Raw genomic sequence first — 19,127 nt, 5'->3', positions numbered from 1 at the left:
ACTTATTTTGGATTTTTGTTAAATAATTAATATATGTTAACAGTTTCTATGTCTTTCTATCAAAAAATATTTTCCATATCAGCCATATCTTATATTACGGGTTCGGGTTGAATTCTACTTCATGAATTAACATGTGGGTTATCCATATTGCGAATTAAATTACAAAATAAATCATTGAGAAGTTCTTTTTGCAGGAAATGCTTGAACTTTTTTTTAAATATGAATTTAAACAGTAAAATTGTTTTTGTTTTTGTTACTTCAAATTCTTACAAAATATAATATTTTGTATGTATCAATCTTATAAGTGCCAAGTTGGTATAAAGTTGGAGAGTGTTTGCATTTTTATACAATAGATTATTAGGATTATATGAGTAAAAATGTATCTTGACTTCTCTGTTGACTAGTTGACTTGTATTAGATTATATAGCTTAATGTATTGTTTTTAATCATGAAAAGATAATCAACAATATAATTCATTTCAAAAATGTGTGTTTCAGAAGTAAATTGTAAGATACTGATAATCAATAGTTGATTTATTTTGATAATCTTGTAGGTAAAATATATTTGAATTAAAATTTTGGATATTTTATATGAAAAATTAAAAAATAATACTAGGTGAAATGTTACATGAATCCAAATGAGAACACTTAATCACAAATGTATGAAAATTTCCGTCTAAATTTATTGACTGTTTTGAAAAATAATTTAGGATCTAAAGAGGAGGAATATATGTTAGCATTTAAAGAAAATACAGAATAAAAGATACATGAAACAAGTCTGTATGAGATGAATGAATGAAAGATATAAAATATGTGCATTAAAATGATAAAATCTCTTCTATAATAGTTTCTGATCTATATAAATCACAAATGGGCACTGAATCTGTAGATTGGCTAATAAATAAAATTAATGAGAAAATATCCTCTATCATAGTTTATGATCTATCAGATTCTCTAAACACAAATGGAAATGAATTTGGTAGATTAGAGTTTTTTTTTTAAATCTCAGCATGCGCGTTGCAATTAGTTTACCACTATCCCACAAACCTTATATATACCAACACATTAGATTGCCAACAAATAAAAAAGAACTCATTATTTCACTTCGAATACAAAGACGATGGCCTCTATATTCTTTTCAGTTCTCTTGCCTCTATCAGTACTCTCTTCACCCTTTCTCCTAAACGCAAACGCTCATACAAAACTTGGCTTCAGCACGGATCTGATCCACCGTGACTCTCCTAAATCGCCTTTCTACAATCCGACAGAAACCTCTGCTCAGCGTCTAAGAAACGCGGTTCACCGATCCGTAAACCGTGTTGTCCATTTCAACGGAAAAGATGCATCAGTTAACTCACCTGAAACTGAGATAACCTCAGATGGAGGTGAATATCTCATGAATGTATCACTCGGGACTCCTCCCTTCCCGATCATGGCGATCGCTGACACGGGAAGCGATCTCCTATGGACCCAGTGCAAGCCATGCGATGACTGTTACACTCAGGATGATCCTCTCTTTGACCCTAAAGCATCTTCTACATACAAAGACGTTTCTTGCTCCTCAAGCCAATGTACTGCCCTTGAGAGTCAAGCCACTTGTTCGACAGAAGACAACACTTGCTCTTACACTTTGTCTTACGGGGACAAGTCTTACACAAAGGGTAATGTTGCCGCCGACACCGTAACGCTTGGCTCCACTGATAACCGCCCCGTGCAGCTCAAAAATATCGTCATTGGATGTGGTCACAATAACGCTGGAACATTCAGCAAGAAGGGCTCTGGAATCATTGGACTTGGTGGTGGTTCGGTTTCGCTCATTTCGCAACTCGGAGACTCAATCGATGGCAAATTCTCATACTGCTTGGTCCCTCTATCCTCAGAAAACGATAAAACAAGCAAGATCAACTTCGGAACTAATGCGGTTGTGTCGGGAAATGAATCTGTCTCAACTCCATTGATCACAAAATCGCAAGCGACCTTCTATTACCTAACCCTAGAATCCGTTAGCGTGGGTAGCAAGAATATCAAATACCCATCGGTATCAGATTCTTATGGAAGCAGCAGCAAGGGGAACATCATCATCGACTCTGGCACAACTCTGACCATGTTCTCAACCGACTTTTACTCCGAACTCGAAGATGCGGTTGCATCCTCAATCGATGCTGAGAGAACTAACGATCCACAAAACGTGTTGAGTTTGTGTTACAGCGCAACCGCTAAGCTGAACGTTCCAGTCATTACTATGCATTTCGATGGAGCAGATGTGAAGTTAGACTCCTCCAATGCCTTCATACAAATCTCTGAGGATTTGGTTTGCTTCGCCTTCCGTGGGGACGACCAGTTGGCAATTTACGGGAATATAGCACAGATGAACTTCCTTATTGGTTACGACACCGTTTCTAAGACGGTCTCATTCAAACCAGCAGATTGTGCAAAGATGTAGATGTTTCCGCTCCACCTGCCTAGTTTTTCTTTCCTTTCAAATTATATAGTTTTATTATTATTATATTAATGGCTGAATTCATTTTAGCCTCGTTTCTTCGTTTACAATTATGATTATGTAGAATCCTTAATTTATTTCATTATGATATAATATTATTGGTTCTCTTCGTAATTGCATATTTATCTTACCACTATTTAATAGGAATGATTTGATAACTTTAGAAAACTAAAACTATGTTTTCTAATATTGTTCCTCTAAGCGGTGTTAGACCATCTCCACTGGTCAGAACCTATCATGGGTTCTAATGAATAGTTTAATTATAAATTTTGTAATTTGTGAAGTTTAAAACCCTTTGTAATGTAATTAAATTTGTAGTGGTCCAATGGCAGAATCCTTTTGAAGTTCTTAAAAATTAATTTTTAAAAAAAATTAGAGATTCAGTTATTAAATTTAAATTTTATAAAACTTACAAATTATTGGATTTCATAAAATTTAAACAAATATGACATAAAAGCATATTAAAAATAGAAATACAAATTTATAATTAATTTTTTTTTAAATTAAACATGAAAGAAAAGCATAAATAAAATTTTAAATAAACATGACACAAAAGTATATTAAAAATATAAATTCAAAAAGTTCAGCTTTCAATTGTTGATGTACTGTTTTATAACGAACTCGATTTCGAATGCTCATCATATTCCCGAGATTTGAAGGCATATATGTAGAATACGTGAAACCCACTTGTAAACTTCGGTTTGATTATACATGTGCAAATTTTGATACATCAAACTGACCATCTCGTTCGTCTTCTACTATCATATTATGCAGTATGATACATGTTCTCACTATCTTTCCAGTTTTTACTTTATCCCACATAAGAGCTGGGTTTTTTACTATGGCAAATCGAGCTTGCAAGACTCCAAAAACACGCTCGGCATCTTGACATACAGCTTCTTGATATGTAACGAATAAGGATGCTTTCGGACCTTGTGGAAGTGGAATAGATTGGACAAAAGTAGCCCATTTTAAATAAATACCATCTGTGAGATAGTAGGCCAAATGGTACTCGTGTCCGTTGATAATGTAATTCACTTTTGGAGCTCGGCCATGTAATATATCATCAAAAACTAATGACCAATCAAGAATATTGATATCATTTAATGTACCTGGAGGTCTAAAAAGTGTGTCATATCCAGAGATTTTGTGAAGCTACAGCCTCTAAAAACATTGTTGGCTTTCCTGATCCACATGTATATTGACCTTTCTATGAGGTCTGGCAATTTTTCAACTTCCAATGCATACAATCAATTATTCCTATCATCCCGGGAAATCCGTGTATCTCTCCAATATTGAGTAGTTGTTGAAGATCTTCTGACGTGAGTCTTCTTAGATACTCATCTCCAAATAAATTTATGATTCCTTCAACAAAATGTTCCAAGCATGAAATCGCTGTGGTGTCATCAAGTCCGAGGTATTCATCAACCGCATCAGCTGGGCAACCATATGCCATCATACAAATTGATGCCATTTACTTTTGTAAAATAGTGACCAAACCTTCCAGTAGCATCTCTTCTTTGTTGAAAGAAGGGGACTTCAGTGGAGAGTCAATCAACAATACGCATGAACAAGGGCTTGTTCATACTAAAACGATGTCGAAATATTTGAGAAGGGTATGTTACATCTTCACTAAAATAATTGTTCCATAACTGGATGTGTCATTGTTCATGTTGTCTTTCAATGTAGATTCATTTTTTTGTTGAAAGAAGGGGACTTCAGTGGAGAGTCAATCAACAATACGCATGAACAAGGGCTTGTTCATACTAAAACGATGTCGAAATATTTGAGAAGGGTATGTTACATCTTCACTAAAATAATTGTTCCATAACTGGATGTGTCATTGTTCATGTTGTCTTTCAATGTAGATTCATTTTTTTTACTTAGCCGATTCTTGACGACCACTATGATGAATGAAAAGTTTTTGAAATTGTTGATCGAAAATTTAGTTGAATTTTTCATCCATCATTTCTTCAAAATTATCAGAAAAAGAAGAAGATGATGTCATTTACAAGATGTTAACTCTTGCTATTTTGGTGAATGTGAAGAAAGAGTTGTGGTCAGATGAAATTACTAAAAGAAGGTGAAGAGAAACAAAATCTTAAAACTTAGGAGAAAAATAAAAAAGAAGCAAAATGTGGTTGTTGGAACAAATGATCATAGTTTTTACTTATGAAAAAAACATGGAAACACATCTAAGAAATTTTGATTCCAAATATCTATGTATGTCAGATGTAAAAATTATTTTTCTTCTTGTCTTCTTCTTTTTCTTATTGTCTTCTTCTTTTTTAAATCATGTGAAATGGACTGTTTATTGTCTTTTTCCACGAGCTGCAGCAGAATTTGCTTGGTTAAAATTAATGCATAACTTAAAAATTATAACAAAAATTAAAAATATGCCACAGCAAGTACTGTTTACTCATGTTGTCTGCTTTTTGTCTTGGCTCTACCTGCAAAAACTGATCAGAAACATGGTAGAGAGTCTTCTTGTTACACAATACACACAATAATTTCTTGGTAAAGAATCAACTCATTTACCGTCAATTTAGATGGTCACAAATAGTATAATACCAATAACTCAAAGTTTCTCTTCTGAACATTAATAATCCATGATAAGTTTCTCTTAAATCGACACAGTTTCAATAAAATTAACTCAAAATACGACAAATTAAATAATATAAACTCAGACACTGATTAAATCAAAACAGACTCAACAATGTCAAAATCTAACTAACTTGTCAACATGTTATTAATTAGCTTATTTTTCAAAGTAATTTCTATTTCACTAAATGGCTCTTTCTTTATAATTAGGCGTTAAGCAATTTTTCTTGTTAAGTTTGTCCTTCAAAATAAAGTCATTTTTACCTTATCTCCCACATGCTCTGAAACTCCACAAGTGGCTTCCCCTCCTCTTCCAAAGTCGTTGGCTTGCTCACATAATGTTTACCTTTGGCCTTTGCTAGTTTAACGCCACCAGGCCGAGCCATTATCCTCTCCATCGCTACATGGCACAAAAGTTGATGACTGTGCGGATTGGTCATCAAACTTTCTTCTTTTTTACTTTACGTTATCTTTAGTAGAAGAAGCTCCACACCAATTTTGATCATGGTGAAGTTCTAACCATGCATGCTCAAGTGTGAACTTGACCTTGTATTCATTGAAGAATATTTTATGGGTTATTTTCATAACATCATTCTCATTCTGTCCACTGGATTTCTCTTTCGTTGCAGCATCATAACAGCCTACAAACTTACATACACCCTCATTAATCTTTCCCCACCTTTTTTTACAGTGACTTGGCTCTCTCTTTTGCAAACCAGCAAGCTTTGTACTTGATGCAAAATAGGCTGCAATTCGTTTCCAAAATGTCATTGCTTTTTGCTCATTCCCAACACCAAGATCTTTTGAGGTGTTCAACCAAGCACTGATGAGCACAATATCTTCTATTGGCGACCATTTCTGTCTTTCTTATGGTCATAAATAGTGTGTGCATCTACGTTTGCATCTTCAGCCCATTGTGTACCAAAGACAGAGACATCTGACGCTCCAAGTTCCATACTAGGTGAACAACTCACATACTAATTAGGGTGTTGACTGTTTGGTTGTTGATTGTTTAAGAGGTTTACAAGGGTAGAAGATTGACTATATGAATCCATAAACTTGTTTAAAAGTTATAAGGAAATAGCAAAGGAGAAAGGGTGAGTTGTTCGGTTTGAAAAGGAAAGTTAAAAGGAGAACTTTTAGTTGTTAAAGTTTCAGATTTAAGTGTTAATTAATGGCAATCAATGACTTTACCAAAAATTAAAACAACCAAGAAAAGTAAATGTAAAACACTTCTACGCAACTATCAAATAAATGACACTAAAGTCCATTTGATTTCCAACCTAATCAATATCCAACACGCATTAAAAGAAAAGTCTATTACCCTCTTGCACTGAAATGAAAGAGATATGTTTTGATGATGTTTGATCCGTTTCTGAGAGAACTGGCACCATAGTGAAATCTTACACAACAAATAAAGAATGTAAAATTAAATGGCACTAAACCATAAACTGTAAAGAGATAAACGAAAACGAAAACCAAAAAGAAAACATATGGAGACTAAACGGTATGAAAATAAAGAAAACACAAGCTTGGTGTAAAGCATCATCTTGTCATCAAATTTTAAAAAGAGTCCAAGTAATTCATGAATACTGATTAGGACCGTAGATGATAATGCTAACCTATCTCAACAACCTAATTTTAAGTATTAATTCGTGTCATCATGTCAACCAAAATTCCGATACTACCATAGAGCCTTAACCAATTTTATCTGCTTGTTAAGCCTAATAACTAAGAAGCTATTACGAATCATGCAACATATGTTTAAGAACTAAGCATATCAATTTCCTGAAAACAATCATTCCCACCATCACTTAGCTTATACAAAACACACAAAAACTGATTTAACACTTATAATAGAGTTTTTTTTCCTTTTACCTTGTAATCACTATTAACTTTTGCTAATGAAACTATTTGTTGTATCGTTGATAGCTCCAACATGCCATCTTAAACTGCTATGTGATCCTGACATTTCGTTTCTCCCTCAATAGAAACCTGGAAAAAAAACTCAAACCAAATCGGCTCTTTCAATTACAACGAGGTTTGGAAACTGGACAAAGACATACAAATAATAAGATAGAACCAAATCGATATAATAAGAGAGAAAAGAGAAGAGATGGACAGAGTCAAATGTAATCTCAAATCTCATCATTAAAACAAAATTTTTGATTATAATCAACGGAATTCAATTCACGAACTTCAAATCAATACAAAAAAAATTCAAAGAATCTGAACCATGGCGGTGATTTCATGGACGGATTTGGAGGAGGACGTAGCAGCCATCAAGCCAGAGAGAAAGTGATTCGGTGAGAAACATCGATGAAGAGAGAGACATGGGCAAAAGTTTCCCACTTTTGTCTAAAATTAATTAGCCAATACCAAAAAGGCACGTATGGGGTGTTCACCAGTTCTAAAATGGCTATATTAGACACCGGTTCTGATATTTTATCTCATTTTTTATTTATTTATTTATTGGTTTTTTTTGTTGAACCTCTTATTAAACCCTCCGTTAGAGGTGCTCTTAGTTTTCATCTTTGATGAAAAAGAAAAATAACAATAAAGACAGAAAAAAAGCATATCACTTTCATATAAGACACATATGTCTTTATGTAGAATCCTTAATTTATTTCATTTTGATATAATATTATTGGCTCTTTTCAAAATTGCATATTTATCTTATTACTATTTAATAAGAATGACTTGATAACTTTAGAAAACTCTGATTTTTAATGTTTTTTTTTTCTAAACGGTATTAGTTTCCTTCTTTGCTGAAAAAGCAAGATAACAATAAAAACAGGAAAAATGTATATCACTACCACATAAGACGCATATATCTCCTACTTTGGGACGACAAACAATTTTACTATAACACATGCCTCTTGCCTGCCAATGAAAGAATACCAAAGACTTAAATTGGGTTAGCCCATGTCTATTTTTGTCTATATTTATTTGTCCATTTTTTGTTTGCAGACAATTAGTGACGATGTCGGTTAATGACTGAATCCATTAAGTACCAAATCCATGAAGTCCATTACAGGACCATATAAAAAATACAAAGTTCATAAGACTGAAATTCATATGTAAATTCATAAGTATATTAATACATAAGTTCAAAATCGTAACTAACATAAGTTCAAAAACATAAAAAAAACATAAACACATACTACATAACTTCATTACATTAAGATGATAGCAAGATAAAGATGGCCGATTAGAAATACCATCAAGAACTCAAACTTAAACTCTTTTCATATGTTTTTCTAAGACTTCCTCCATGAACTTCAACTCCACTTGATCACCTATAACAAGCAAACAAGTAAAACCCATCAAATCCAATTATAAACACAAGTAAAAATCTGATTACAAACACAAGTAAAACACGAGACAAATATGAAAAACACTTATGATCCAAAGCTTCAAAACCCCTTAACCCATTTTTTGCACAGAACAATGCTCGCACATTCGAAGGAAGAAGACAGCTTATATACTTGTTTAACACATAGCTTCCTATGCTGAAGGATAATTCTGAAGAAACCGTAGTGATAGAGACACATCAGGACGTCATATGTCGTATATGAGAGCTCTTTAAACCGGTTGACATTTTCTATCCAATAGGAGAGAACATCCAAGATCTTGAAGGCAACCATGTCTAACACCCACTCATCTAAATATTTATCCAAAGATGACTATCCAATACCACGAACATTTGTGAAAAGAAAGCATAAAACCCCTAAAAAGAAAGCATAAAACTCATTCATATCGGAATGAAAGAAGCACACAACCAATGAAGCAAGAAAACAAGCAAGCAAACAAGCAAGTGAACAAGTAAACCCATCAAACCCGTAGCAAGCAAACACGTATATGAATAACTAAACCCATGAAATCCGTAGCACGCAACCAATGAAACTGTAACAACAAGTAATCAACATGTCAAACAAGTAAACGAATCAACATCTATGAAACCCGTAGCAAGCAACCAATGAAATCCGACCCCCGAATCATAATCTATGAAACCCATAAAACCATAGCAAGCAACCAAACCTGAAACGCATCAAACCCATCAATATCCTCTGCATGTCTCTCAAAATCAATGATATATGAGGAAACAATTAAAATCCATCCATTTTTATACAATAAAAAGATGAATCGCAAAATTTTGAAACACTAACCTTTTTTGTTTTTTTCGGAGGATGTCCGACGAAAGGAGACTCGAAGAGATGAACGGAGAGATGAATGGAGAGAATCGAGAGATCAACTGACAACGGCGAAACGAAACGCCAAATGAGTCGCCAAAGGAGAGAACTCGGACTCTTAGAGGCAAAAAAGATGAACTGATTTTTTTCTCGAATGACAAAATCCTTTGCTTATTGGCCGACCGCGTCCAAAGTAACCAAATGCATTAATACTCATGGATCAATAGGTTTTTGATTCTTGACCAATTAAAGCTCGCGTAGAAACATAGGTGTAACCAATTAAAATCCAGTTAGATTTAGACATAGATAACTAATGGTCAGCCCAACCATTTGACATCTTTAATCTTCATTAACTGAGAACGTGAACATTACTTATAAAAACTTTAGGATTCTCATGCAGTACATAACTCAAATCAAAGCTTAATAGTCTTCATATATATATGATTAGTTTCTTGGATATTTATGGCTCCAAAACGTTGTCCGTTGAGCTTCATGTGCTGCATAACCATTCTTGAACCGTAAAATATCTTATTCTCTCCAATCTTCATCTACATAACCAGACCATAGCAGTCCATGTTAATATGGGTGTTAATTGATTTAGTTCTTATAGATTTGGTATTTAATGTACATGCTCACTCTTTATCGACAAACAAGAAATAGAAAAATGTAAATGGACCAACAAACGGGGTTAATCCAATTAACAGTTCTAATGAAAATAGTGTGTATACAAACGGAATGACCAGTTTTCACTTCTTGATGAATTCATCTTTAACAATATACGAATTTCCTATTTGGATGAATTTCAACAATATAACGAATCTTTCCCAGCTTTACAATCCAACATATTCTCAGCATAAAGAACACAATAACAAACAAACTTACATAGAGGTGTTCAAATTTCTCTTTAGAAGTAGTATTGGTATTTAATTCGAAGTAGTATAGTTATTATTCAGCAAAGAATGTAACCTTTTAGTTTTTTCACCAAAGTTTAATTTTATCAATAAAATTATTATATAGTAATATAATAAGTCGCTGATAAAATATTAAATAATCTTGAAAAAACTTTAATTTAATAATACAATAATAAATACTGTTAGGTGACATTTCACTATGATAGTGTAAACTCCACTATGAAAATAGATTTGTAGTTGGAAATGCTCTGACGACAAATTATTGTTGAAAAAACTGTAAAATATTTCAAAGAGACAAGTCAGCAAAGAGAACACATAATAAAGAGAAGAAACGTATCAAGAATCCGCAGAAGAATAAAACCATCTATCTGAAAGAAAACTTCAGCTCAAGAAAATTGTATTACATATAAAAGCAGTAGCAGATAGTTTTGCTTAAGCAGTCTTAGGCTTTGGCTTGATACGCTTCACTCTGGAGTATAAGAAAACTCCCGCAAGGGCGATTCCGGTTCCTACAGCAAAGCAAAGAAAACAACAGTTAGTGAGCTTCAAAAGATTGTGTAAGAGATGGGGTTTAAACAAGAAAAGAGACTGGATATTACCAAAAGCATTAACAGGCGAGACCGGTGTCTTGAAGAAGATGACAGAGCTCACGATGACCACCACACGCTTCACACAGTTTCCTACAGAATGTGTTACGGGTGATACTCTCGCCAATATCATGTACGACACCTGTATTTTTAAGGAAAAAAAAAATCAAATTCAAATCGAAGCAACGAAATCAGCGAGAAAAAAAAAAAAAAGGCTTACCTGCTGGTATGCGTGGAAGCAGAGTGCAGCAATAAGAGACTTGGTGTAGATTTGTTGAACATTCACACCCTGAAACCAAGAGACTTTGTTAGGGACTGGTAACATTTAAAGGTTGATTTTGCAATATATAAACAAAACTTACAGCTGATTGGATGTATGACGGAGTGAACTTGATTCCTTCGGAGAAGAAAGTCACAGGGGCCATCAGAAAGAGAGACATCAACGTTATTATAGAGAAGAGGGTGATGTTGTCCAAAGAATCCTGCAGAGAATAAAACAAGAATGAAGTTTTGTATTTTCTTGTTTTCATGCACAAGACGTTTGAGCAATGCAGAGGGAACTTACATCTTTCTTGACCATGACTTTTTTGCTAAGCACGTTACGGGATTGGTTAGTCAAGTTTGAAGCCATTGCACTCAAAAAGCCAGCCCTGCCACACAGAAGAATTAAACGTAGTTAGTATCTGCCACTATCAGCAGAAGAATATATAACAAAAGAAGCTTACCAGTTGAATGAGACCTCTGTCACTGAAGCAAGTGCAACTCCACCAACGATTGGAATAATGGAACCGATGACCCATGGAGTAGGCACCTAATAAAGATTTAAATAAAGCTTAGAAAACTTAAAATAAAGGAATGAGAGAGAGAGGGAGGGGCTCACCTCGCCGAGAAACATAGCAGACAAGACAACGGAGAAGAAAGGCTCCATGGCTTTAATGGTGTGAGTAAAGGAAACAGAGACTTTCCCGAGGCTCATGTTAGTAAAGAGATTACCAAGAGTGTGCACAACTGCAAGTGGCAAGATGGCCGCAAGCTATCAAGAGTAAATCAAATATCCATGAGTGAGTAGAGTAAATATTCCTCCAGAATAACAACAGCTTCCAAGAAAAAGAAAAAAGGGTAATCTACCTGAGCAGCAGAGATCTTGGGCCTCTTGTAAAGGTTAAGAGCCCACATGAAGGTAATGAGGACACTACCGACGGCAAACTGAACTAAAGTGACAGTCATTGGGGCGTGAAGAGCTTTCAAAACCTGCACGAATCAAATAGAATCAATCACTTGGGACTAAACAAGCAAATCTGGAACAATAAACAAAACAAACTTAGTATTGGTTAAATCAGCAATCAGCGGGACGAGATGAGAGATAATAATAATCAAAATTCTCCATTTCTAAACAAAACACTAAAGTAAAACATGTAGAGAAAGCGATCTCAGAATAATATAATAAACTAATCAAGAATCAAATCAGCAAACAAGAGGACGAATCTCGCTCTAGATGAGTACCGATATAACTTAATCTACGTTCATACCTGCTTGTTGTAGATGTTGAAGTAGATATTGAAAAGGTACCACATCGCAAACAGCAAGCCGAGCTCCAGAACCTTAGTCATCTTTCCACTTCCTTCTCCTTCCTCAGCGTTCTCCGGAACTGCCGTAGCTGCAGTTTTGAAGCGGTTAGTGTCGAGGGAAGGGGAGGAGACGGAAGGGAGACCGGACCAGGCGCGAAGCGGCGAGTCGGAAGAGGCCAGACGCCAAGATCGACGAGGTAGAGGAGGAACAGAGACGACATTCGGAGGAGAGACGTTGAGGTTCGAGGAGGAGGAGGCGGTGACGGGATGGCGAAGGGAGAGACGGCGTGGTTTCAGGAGAGGAAGCGAGGGAGAGAGGGAGAAGACGGCGGAGCTCTGCATCGTGGGAGATCTGAGAGAAGGCGTTGGAGACTCCGTCGAGTGGGTGGGTGGGTTGGTGGGGGCTGATGATGATACCAATACTCTCCACGAGCAACTATTGCAAAGGGAGGCGAGTTATGTAAATATTTATATATAGTGGAATGAGGAAATGAGAAAGCGTTGTTTCCTACTTTTAACCTTACTGCTATGAGCAAGGAATCAATCTCTCTCTCTCTCGCTTCCTTGAAAAGTCCGCCTTTTATAACTTGACTCGCTTCTTCACATATTTGCTTTACTCGTAAGATTTTTTTATGAGAAAAAAACCAAAATAACATTAAATCAAGTTTTTGTTCCCAAACTAACACTCAAGGCCAAAAGTCACAAAAATAGCATTCAATGAGTGGGATTTAGGGTTTAGAATTTAGGGTTTAGGGTTTAGAGTTGAGAAGTGAGGTTTCGGGGATAAGATTTCAAATTTTGAAAAATAAAAAAATTTAAATTTTTTAAAAGATAAAATGCTATTTTGGTCATTTTAGTTTTTGAGTGCTATTTTTGTGATATAAACTTAGAAATGTGTTATTTTGGAGATTTGCCCTTTTTTTATCCCGTTTCTAATAATTTTTTATTAAGTATTTTTTAATTAATGTCCATCGAGTTTTTTTGGTATTTTTCAGGTATAATGTCAAAAATCTTTTCAATTCATTCGATTAAAACGAACATAACATACAAGTAAAACTCTCTTTTTTTTTAACAGTTTTGAACAACTAAAAGTTTGATATGAGCTAATAAGACAATTCCACCATTAAATTATGTTTACTTTTTATGGCAAGAAAGAGCCATGTACTATTTCACATATAGAAGTGAATAAAATTTTAAATTTAAACCAAACATGTTAAGCATTAAGCAATCTCGTTGAAGTGCAGAGTCACCCTCCAGAAGTCACGTACCATGGCCTCAATCCAGGAGAATCACTCTTCGCCTAGCCTTCAACTTTTCATATCCAACCAATTCCACAACACAAATCTTAACTTGAGTTAGTTACAAAAAAAAAAAATCTTAACTTGAGTCTAAACTTAGAGCTTTTTTATATCCTTGCATAATTTTATCAGGGACACACAGCATAAACAGTTCCCCCAGCTTTTCCTTTTATACCTCTTACCAGAAAATCTCTTTTTTTCTTATCATTATGCAATATATCCATTTTTATTTCTTTCTAATTCTGCTTCATCTGAGAACCTTAATTGTTAGGTTTATGAGTGTGTATAGCTTAGACAGCTGAAAATACAATATTTTTCCTACAAAAAAAAAAATCTTCATTTATTCAATTAAAATATGTCACTATTTTTATCACTATTGACAAGTCATACTGAAACCATTTAATTAATTAAATCTAACATATTTAATTATTTATATTAATCAATCAAATCTATAATATTTCTAGAAAAACTTAATAATTCATAAGGATATTAATAACAAGTCAATTTTATTTTAGGCTAGAACAAAATCTTGTTGTGAAAAAATCTAGAGATTCTATATTTAGTATTTGAGATTATGAATTTATTGTACAGAATTTGAAAATATACGTGTATATAACAACAATTAATAACAAAATAAATTATGTATAAAATAATTATATATTAATAATATTGAATAAAAAGTCTAGACAATAAGATTATAGAGTTACACATATATAACACTAAAAAGTAAATAACATATTTAAAATGTTTACTACAATATCAAAAAAAAAATATTTATAAAAGGATAAAAATACCGGCACAAACATGCAGGTCAAACTGTAGTTATTTTTATTTTTAGTGCATGGAGATATTGATTGATCTTAGACATACAGAAATCAAATATTTCATAACAAAATAGTTTTTTGTTTTATAAAAAAAATTAGTTGCTGCATCTCGTTTGAAAGTATAAACTTAAAGCCTTGTAGCAGAAAAGTATAAGGAAAAAATGTGTTAGCATAAGTTAAATTCTTAGATATGTTAATATATGTTTTATGTCCATGTTTATTAACTAAATGTCTAGAATTTATGAATTAGTATGAATGCTTTTAAGAGCAAAAGATAAATAAATTCATTTGGATGGATACAATTCAATTATATATAAAAAAAAGTTTTGGTTGATAGAATAACTAAATAAACGAAAAATATTAATGGATGCAAATATATAATTCAAATAAATTATGTGGTATGAGGCAATAAAAATTAATCATCTATAATTTTTTACACTAATTTATTTTATTTTATTTTACAGGGGGCAGCTCGCTTCTTCCCAACAAACTTGACTACGCCAGTGCGTTGCTTAAGAATATACATATGGCAATGAGAAAAGTGGGTAGGTGGTGGTGAAACATGGAACAAACCACATGGGTTGGACTTGGGGGCCCACATTCCCACCTATATTCAGAATCAAGCCCTTATTTTGTATACTATCAAACTAAAGCTTCACTTTATGTCTCTATTTTGATCGGGTTATTGCGATATTTTTAGCAACTCATGTTGATCTAGATACTCATGACAAGCAATATCTTTAGTTGTTTATTGTTTTATGTGTTGAACCTTTAAATAAAAATTTAAAACTCACGCTGCCAGCTAAAATTTAGACCCTAAATCCTAGACCCTAAATCCTAAACTCAAACTTTAGACCATAAACTAAAATCCTATACCATAAACTCAAATCCTATACCATAAATCTAAACCGTATACCCTAAACCTAAATCTTAGACCATAAACCAAACCGTAAACCTTGAACTCAAACCGTATACCCTAAACTCAAATCTTAGATCCTAAACCCAAATTAAAAACCCTAAACCTAGACGCTATAGAGTTTAAGTTTAGAGTTTACGGTTTGAGTTTAGGGTCTAGGATTTGGGTTTAGGGTATATGGTTTGGGTTTAGGACATAGGATTTGGGTTTAGGGTTTACGGTTTGGGATTAGGGTATATGATTTAAGTTAGGGTATATTGTTTGGATAGTATTTGGGTTTAGGGTATAGTATTTGGATATAGGGTCTAGAGTTTGTGTCTAGAATTTGTGATTTAAAATTTAGGGTTTAGCTGGCGGCGTTATCATCATTAGTATTGGCGTCATTCTTGTTTAGCTATTTTTTAATTTAGTATTTTTTTTATTTAATAATCTACTTTGATTGATCCTAGAAAATGAAGTGAGTTTAATGGTTCACTCTGAATTTAAGGGTTCATTGTACGGGTGAACTTTGTTTTGTTCGAAAATGTAATATAAGGTCTTGATTGATGAAATCTAGGGTTCAATTCATCTTTGGTTCTCTAACTTAAGATGTTTGGAAATAATTTATTTTTTCTCAAAAAGTTAGATATTTATTAATTGATCTGATGTATATATATTCGAACCTATTTACTATTTCTCATACGCATTCATATTTGAATAATTCATGTAGGTCTGGCCATTTCGAGGTTTTGATTTGTTTTGACTCAGTTATTTTGGGTAAGATATTTTATGTTCAGTGAACCCATTTTTGGGTTCGGGTCGATTCAGATAGTTTCAGGTTAAAGTCGAATGAGATAGTAAAACTAGAATAATGTGAATAAAATATAGAATAATTAGAACGATTTGGATAAAAATATCAAATTATTTTATATATTTCGGATAACAATATCCGAATATTTTTCAGATAAATTTGGGTAGCTCAAATAATTTTTGATAATTTTGTTTTTTAATACTTTCAGATATTTTAGTAGATTTTTAAAATTGATATATATAAATATATATATATATACACATTCGGGCACCCATTCGGTTTTTGGGTTTGTTCGGTCCCAGTTCGGTTTGGTTCGGCTCCAATTCATTTTGGTTATTTTAGATATAAAATATAAGAGTCATTTAAATGTTTGAGGGTTCTTATCTTGTTTCAGTTTTGGTTGTTTTGGTTCGAGTTTCCAGATCCATATAAAACGTTTATGCCTAAATCCAGGTAGTAACTTTATATTAAATTTAGATTGAAAATAAATATAAATCCACGTAGTAACTTATGCATGTGCGGACATTAATATAAATACATTTGTATGAATCATTATGATCAAAAAAAATTCTATGTTAACATAGTATATATGTGTATGTAATCAGTCATTAATGCATGTTTATATGCTCAATTGAGACGGTCATATATAACTTGGTGAAAAACAAATATAGTAATATTATTGAAAATATAATGATATTCAAAATATCAAATCTATTAAAACAAAAATACAAATAAAAAATAATCATAACATTTACCATTTATTTACAGTAAAATGCCACTGAAATAATTAATAAATTTACTTTTTATTATTTTTTCTCTTTTCCTGTTTTATTAATACATTTCCTAAATTGATTATTAACTATAAAAAATTGAGAACAATAATTATATTTGAACTGACTCTCTATTTTAACGTCGGCAAAATCTACACGTAATATATATGATGGAAGTAAATATTTCAAAAATATTGAGTGCATCTTTTTGAGATCATCGGTGGACTTTAAATCTCTGTTCAAAAACGCGGCCGCGTTACCGATTTTGCGGCCGCTTAAACGCTGCACGGATGATGCGCGCCCCGATTATGAACGATTCGGTTGTATTGTACAGTACCTCCGCGTAATATCCGCTTAGAACGTAGAATAAGAGAACGCGGCGTCGAATTGAAATCTTGTTTTGTTTTCAAATCTCGTAAGCACTCGAAGAAAACTGAGATGTGTTAGTTTGGATTGGAAATGCCTGACAGGTGTGTGTTTTACTTTGTAAATGTCAAATCTAATTGATTTCGTGATGAAATCGTCGGAAGCTCGAGTAAAAACAATGGCGGCCGCGAACAGAGAAAACAAATTAGGTATGGGAAGAAGACGAAAACGAAATTACGATATTGCCCTTTTAAAATAATGAGTAAAAAATTACATAATAAGCAAAGCACATATAAGAGAATCGAACTCTGTACGTTTCGGATACGGGTTTGGGTAACTGGTAAAATGCACACCCTTACATACAACTCATAGTTTTCTATTTCTTATGATCTTAATTCAGTATAGTGTTTTGTATATCTACCTTAATTTCTAAACTCCCATGTAATATAAAATTTGTAATACTTTAATATTAGATTTGGAAATATTTTATTCATTTACTATGGCTTTTAATAAGCCTGGGCAAAAAAAAATGGAACTGAAGAATACAACCGAAATACCCGAATCTGAAATTTGACCGACACTTATAAATAACCGAATGGTTCCAAAATTTATATATCCAAAATCGCCGAACCAAACGGATATCCGAATATATAAAAATATTAATTATATAAACATATAGCTAAATATATATATATATATATATATAAATTTAAAAACCTATTAAAAATATCTAAAATATATATGAAGTATCTGAAACTATCCAGATATTTTTATCCAAGGTAACAAAAAATATCCAATTTTTTTTCTAAATCATCATTATTATTCGATATTTTATCCAAATACCAGCTATTTATTCTAAACTATTCAAACTATCTGAAATAACTGAACCAGAACCAGCTGAGAACCAAATCTTTCCAGATATTTTCTGACTCCTAATTTTATTATCTGAACCGAACCGAACTCAAAATTATCCGAACCGAACCCGAACTAAAAATACTTGAATAAAAAATGGATCCTCTAGCCCCCTATCCGAATTACCCGATATCCAAAATACGCGAAACAAACTGAATTGATATCCGAAATTTCCATGCTAACTTATAAAATAATAATTTTTTAAACCTTAGCACATTAAATATCTCACATCATTTATTAGTAATAAAGGAAAAAACTTATATAACATCAAATAATCAATTTATATACTATTAAATATAAGTTAGAATAATCTATGAATATATTATTGGTATAATATTTACATATAAATATAAGTCTAATAATTTATAAATATGGAATTAGTTTATATGATATCCATGTTGGTCATAAAATTGACCGATAAAATACAAAATATAATTAGTCAATGTAAAATTTATATGTGAATAATGTTTTAAAATGTTATAATAATACGTTTAAATTATAAGTATATTACATCATTTATACAAAGCAACATTTTACTTATAAAAATATAAAATTAAATATATGTGCGGTTGCGTGGATCAAAGTCTAGTTAAAGTCATTATGTTAAAATCATTAATTAGAACAATAATATGATTCTTAGATAGATATTTACATTTCTATGATTTATCATTGATCAATTGTATTCTCCTATGCTAACATATTATATATGTGTATTAAATTATATATATATATATATATATGTATATAACTTAATTAGTCTCACCACTCGTTTGACCCTAGGTCAAGCCCAGAGATAAGTTGGCCTCAAGGCCCCAATTTGGCAGGCCTATTTATTGTATAAAAATCAATATATTTTATACAATTAATTTTTTTTTGGCTCAATAAACAATAA

The 19,127-nt window shown here is 32.7% G+C and overlaps 2 protein-coding genes across 3 annotated transcripts; one reads left to right on the top strand and one right to left on the bottom strand.

Moving 5' to 3' along the window:
• Positions 1-356: 356 nt before the first annotated feature.
• LOC106395970 (aspartic proteinase CDR1-like) lies at positions 357-2,613 on the top strand. Its single transcript, XM_013836273.3, has one exon. It carries the CDS (start codon positions 1,120-1,122, stop codon positions 2,440-2,442), a length of 1,323 nt encoding a protein of 440 aa, XP_013691727.2. The 5' UTR covers positions 357-1,119; the 3' UTR covers positions 2,443-2,613.
• Positions 2,614-9,607: 6,994 nt separating this feature from the next.
• LOC106415743 (triose phosphate/phosphate translocator, non-green plastid, chloroplastic-like) lies at positions 9,608-12,919 on the bottom strand. Of its 2 annotated transcripts, XM_013831467.3 has the most exons (10): positions 12,321-12,919; positions 11,920-12,042; positions 11,672-11,824; positions 11,517-11,602; positions 11,357-11,441; positions 11,154-11,273; positions 11,012-11,080; positions 10,804-10,933; positions 10,609-10,713; positions 9,608-9,841 (listed from the first exon to the last, which is right to left on the bottom strand). In XM_013831467.3, the coding sequence occupies exons 1-9, from the start codon at positions 12,699-12,701 to the stop codon at positions 10,637-10,639; spliced, it is 1,224 nt and encodes a 407-aa protein (XP_013686921.2). In that variant the 5' UTR covers positions 12,702-12,919; the 3' UTR covers positions 9,608-9,841; positions 10,609-10,636.
• Between the last annotated feature and the right edge of the window lie 6,208 nt (positions 12,920-19,127).

This window comes from Brassica napus, chromosome A8, assembly GCF_020379485.1.
Source record: "Brassica napus cultivar Da-Ae chromosome A8, Da-Ae, whole genome shotgun sequence".
Lineage (NCBI taxonomy): Eukaryota > Viridiplantae > Streptophyta > Magnoliopsida > Brassicales > Brassicaceae > Brassica > Brassica napus.
The sequence above is the reverse complement of the archived record's forward strand: the minus strand, read 5'-3'. Positions and strand labels throughout refer to the sequence as shown.

Coding starts and splice junctions, on each gene's coding strand:
- LOC106395970 (XM_013836273.3), top strand. CDS start 1,120: ATGGCCTCTATATTCTTTTCAGTTCTCTTGCCTCTATCAGTACTCTCT.
- LOC106415743 (XM_013831467.3), bottom strand. CDS start 12,701: ATGCAGAGCTCCGCCGTCTTCTCCCTCTCTCCCTCGCTTCCTCTCCTG. Junction 11,603..11,671: donor CTGCTATGTTTCTCGGCGAG/GTGAGCCCCTCC, acceptor AATCTTTATTAG/GTGCCTACTCCATGGGTCAT. Junction 10,714..10,803: donor CTCGCCTGTTAATGCTTTTG/GTAATATCCAGT, acceptor GCTTTGCTGTAG/GAACCGGAATCGCCCTTGCG.